Consider the following 4,322-nt stretch of genomic DNA (forward strand, 5'->3'; position numbering starts at 1 on the left):
AACTAAAGAGGGCAAAGAAGGTGTTGGTCTCGATTTCTGTTTAATTATGAGCTTTTCATCATAACTGAGAGTACTAAATCCTTTTAATAATAAATAATCTACAATGTCCATGCAACTAAAGAAGTTGTTGAGGTTATGTTCGTTTTCTGCACTCATTTTATTTTAATAAAGTTAAGTACGTACCAGAGTAAAATGTAAATTATTGTTTTAATAATTAATTATGATCGTCTCACAAAAATTCCTAAGAAAAACTTCACATAAACACCAGTTAAAAACACCAAACACGCGCCTACCGTATCACAGATGACATGTAACATACAAGTTTTATGTTGCGCACTCGCAGTTCGCACGCAGTTGTATGATACAACTGCGTGCGAACTGCGAGCGCTGAGGTGGTAGAGAAGGAGAGCTATATTGAAAGATTCGCTTGTTAAAAAGAAATGGAAGGTGGCAACAAGCCTCAGTGTCGACTGCTAAAGCTCGTATATAGAAATCCCACATCATTTCAAGGCCACGCATCTTATAGAGCTCTATAAAAGGCTTGGAGGCTTGAGGAAATTAGCTGCCAGCGACTTACAATGCAAATTCTGAGGGCGCGAAAAATAGTGAACATTTAAAAATCGTATATTTACGTACTCGAGATCTCCCTTAGTAGGTACATAATTAGTTGTATATGAAAATAGATTTGTAAGAATATTTCTTAAATAATATTAATTATATGATGTAAAATAAAAAAACTAAAAGAAAACTTTTGCAATACTATGAAAAACTGCAGAGGAGGCTTAGCCTCCCCAGCCTCCTCTAACCAGCCGCCACTGATTTGCATGTTGTTTTTTTATGCACATTATATAAGTACTGTTTTTTAAATCACCTAATTAACTTTGTTGTAATGTCGTTACCTTGTGGTTATTTACACATCGTAAAAAATGTGTACTGTAAACCTTACCTATTCCTAATAAAAGTGTATAGGTAATATAAGAAAAAGGTTGAATTTAAATTTCTAGTGTTGTTGCTTTGATTGTATGAGATTAGTTTATTTAAACATATCTTGGCATTGACTGCATTAATTTTTAAACTAAAATTAATTGTTTTTGATTGATTATATTATGTGAAACAATTTATTAATTATTTTTTGTATTGTACATTTACATATCATTTATTAAATAGTTACAGTAAGATTCAATCAACTTATCTGCAAGGAAGATCAATTTCAATTATTTGAGCATCGTAGTTCTTCTATGATTTGTATTGGTTGGTACCACTTATGTATGACACTGGCACAGGTTTAAAGAAAAAGTTGTTTCGTAATAATCTGTAACTACTTATCGATAGCCAGCTAATTCATTTTGTGACCAAACCAATCGCGCAGTGGGTAAAAAAAAGTTGCGGGAGGGACGAAGATTATATACACATTCTTTGACACTGTGAATGCTTAATGGTGAAAAGTCACAAATACCTGGGGACAGAATTTCTATTACCACAGGTCATCAGACAAACTCCAACAAAACTGCTAGTCTTTCTGCGTACTAAACTTTACTACTAACAGCATATACAATGGGTCACAAGATCTGAAGGAATAGCAACACCGCTTTTCATACAACATAATTGTTTGTTAATTTTCTTATATTTAAACCCAAAGATCAAGATCTTGTCTAGCACCGATTAATTGCTGAAGAAGAATAAGAAAAAAAAAGTAGAAATATGGAGTATTTTATTTTTTTAATAACTTTTTAATACTACCTCTTGTTTTAACTTTCCTAAATTCGTCCCTATATTATAATTTACGTAGTGACAGTAAAACAATTCAGCTAAACTAGATCAATGTCAAAGGTTATTGACTTTGGGAATCACAAATTAATACAGTTTAATATAATTTGAAATATTTCATTGCTGAAGATTTTTTTTCAGCGAACTATCAAAATGGCGCCACATACTTCTATACCAACTGAGCATGATGAGGAGATGGTTGCAAAAGTAATTCCACCAGAAGGGGTAAAACCAAGTGACCGCAAACTTGAACTGGTTTGGAAAAATATCATCATCTTCATCTATATTCACGCTGTGGCTGTATACGGGTTTTATTTATTGATTACTTCTGCCAAGACAGCAACATTCATATTTGGTAAGTTTAACTTACAATTGTGTAATTCATACTATGGAATATAATATTCAATAGCCACATAACCCATATTCAACCTCTTGCAAATCAAATTTATGCTTTTGCAAATCAAATTTGATGAATCTTTAACCTATACTTGAAATAATCAATCACCTTGCATTTGTTCCAATAGGCCTTTTTTTCAAAAGTTGGATTACTTATGTCATTTCCAATACTGCCAATGAATATAAAGGTGGAGTGACGTACCAGGTTAAATTTAACTAAATCGTTGTTCAGCTTACAGCTCTCTGATTCAAAATGTATTGTATTTGTAATATACCTCGACACATTATCGTTAATTATTCAAATAAATCTCGTATTGAACTTCATGGATTTTATGACACTTACGAACACAGTTATGCCGCTGTAACTTATATTCGACGTTTTCATAATAATAAATACTTATTCTATTAATTTTATTTGTGCGGAACCTCGGGTAACTCCTCTAAAAACAATGCCTATACCCATTTACCCAGGCTTCAGTTGTGCGCTGTTATTCTATTATCAGATTTGATAGATTTTATTATTGAAAGTTATATATTATCTCTTTTCAAAAGATATTATATCCATGGACTGACTCTTCAGTTACCCCTGTTTGGAAAATATATCATTGTCATTAGTGAAAATCATTTATTAGCAAGTAGTAATATACAGAGAACTTTTAAACAATTCTTTATGGTGAGCCGCACCAGATTTTCCAATGGAGACTGGCCTCAACCAAAATTAAATTATCCTAATGACTGTTTAGTACTTTCTGAAGAAAGAAAGAAAACTTTTTTATGCATCACAAAATAATGAATATAATATTTTAAATGTTTTATTAATCGAGCATTCATCCTTAGATTAAAAAATACGAATTTACTGTTACATTTTACGATTTTCCAACAATTGTTGGTTTCCAAAAAACGAAATAACAACATATTCCATAAGAAGAAATTCATGACTCTCTACTTGTTTTGGTTAAACTTTTCTGTATTAATCCTGCTCCAAAAACTTAACACACTCCGATGTGATAATTTTTTTATATATTTGTTTTTTTTTTATTTTTAGATGCTATCGTGGCCTTTTGTGGTACATTTGGTATTACCGCTGGAGTTCACAGACTCTGGACCCATCGTTCTTACACGGCAAATGTTCCTCTAAGAATTATTTTGACTGTGTTTAACACAGTGGCTTTTCAGGTTCGTTAAATCACTCATGCGTAATTTATCTTTAAATTTCCAAATATATAATATGTTGCCAATTACAATTATTCATTCTGACAGAGTTCTGTAATAAGATGGTCGAGGGATCACAGAGTCCACCACAAATTTAGCGATACCGACGCTGATCCTCACAATGCCAAACGCGGATTCTTCTTTTCTCATGTCGGATGGCTCCTTTGCCGCAAACATCCCGATGTCAAGAGCAAAGGAAAGAGTGTTGATATGTCTGATTTGTATGATGACCCTATACTTGCTTTCCAAGACCGATACTACATGATTCTGGTGCTCTTTTTATTCTTCATTTTTCCAACATTGACTCCAATGTATTTGTGGAACGAAACCTTTATCAATGCTTTCTGTGTTAATATCTTCAGATACATTTTTTCTTTACATGCCACATGGTTAATTAACTCAGCTGCTCATCTTTATGGACATAAACCCTATGACAAGTGAGATAGTCTAAATCTAATAGATCCATTAAATTAATTTCATTCAATTGTAGATACATTAACCCATCTCAACACCTGACAGTGTCTCTCCTCACTCTGGGTGAAGGATGGCACAACTACCATCACACCTTCCCATGGGACTATAAAACTTCCGAGTTGGGAAAATACAGTGTAAATTTATCTACTGCATTCATTGACTTCTTTGCTAAAATAGGTTGGGCCTACGACCTTAAAACGGTTTCAGAGGATATGATTAGGAAGCGTGTTTTAAGAACGGGAGATGGCAGCCATGAAATTTGGGGATGGGGCGACAAAGACCAAGACAAGGAAGATTACAATGATGTACTCATCACTCACAAAAAAAGTTAAACAGTAGTTCCAGAAAAAGGTAGCTTCAGTACTTGAGAGACAGAATACAGAATGAGACCTCTATTTACTTAATATTTTTGCTGTAATATATGTTTTTTTGATGAAAAAAGTTGATATTATGCCTCTATTTTAATATATCAA

General features: G+C 32.9%; 1 protein-coding gene across 3 annotated transcripts in view; it reads left to right on the top strand.

Moving 5' to 3' along the window:
* The window catches only part of LOC108917102 (acyl-CoA Delta(11) desaturase-like), a 50,483-nt gene extending 46,161 nt beyond the window's left edge, over positions 1–4,322 (top strand). For all 3 annotated transcript variants that reach the window (XM_018723543.1, XM_018723544.1, XM_018723541.1), the window contains exons 2-5: positions 1,909–2,122; positions 3,209–3,339; positions 3,424–3,812; positions 3,866–4,322. In XM_018723543.1, the coding sequence (XP_018579059.1) occupies positions 1,921–2,122; positions 3,209–3,339; positions 3,424–3,812; positions 3,866–4,181 (1,038 nt within the window). In that variant the 5' untranslated portion in view covers positions 1,909–1,920 and the 3' untranslated portion in view covers positions 4,182–4,322. The remainder of the gene's footprint in view (positions 1–1,908; positions 2,123–3,208; positions 3,340–3,423; positions 3,813–3,865) is intronic.

The sequence above is a fragment of the Anoplophora glabripennis genome, unplaced genomic scaffold (assembly GCF_000390285.2).
Source record: "Anoplophora glabripennis isolate ALB-LARVAE unplaced genomic scaffold, Agla_2.0 scaffold45, whole genome shotgun sequence".
Classification (NCBI taxonomy): Eukaryota; Metazoa; Arthropoda; class Insecta; order Coleoptera; family Cerambycidae; genus Anoplophora; species Anoplophora glabripennis.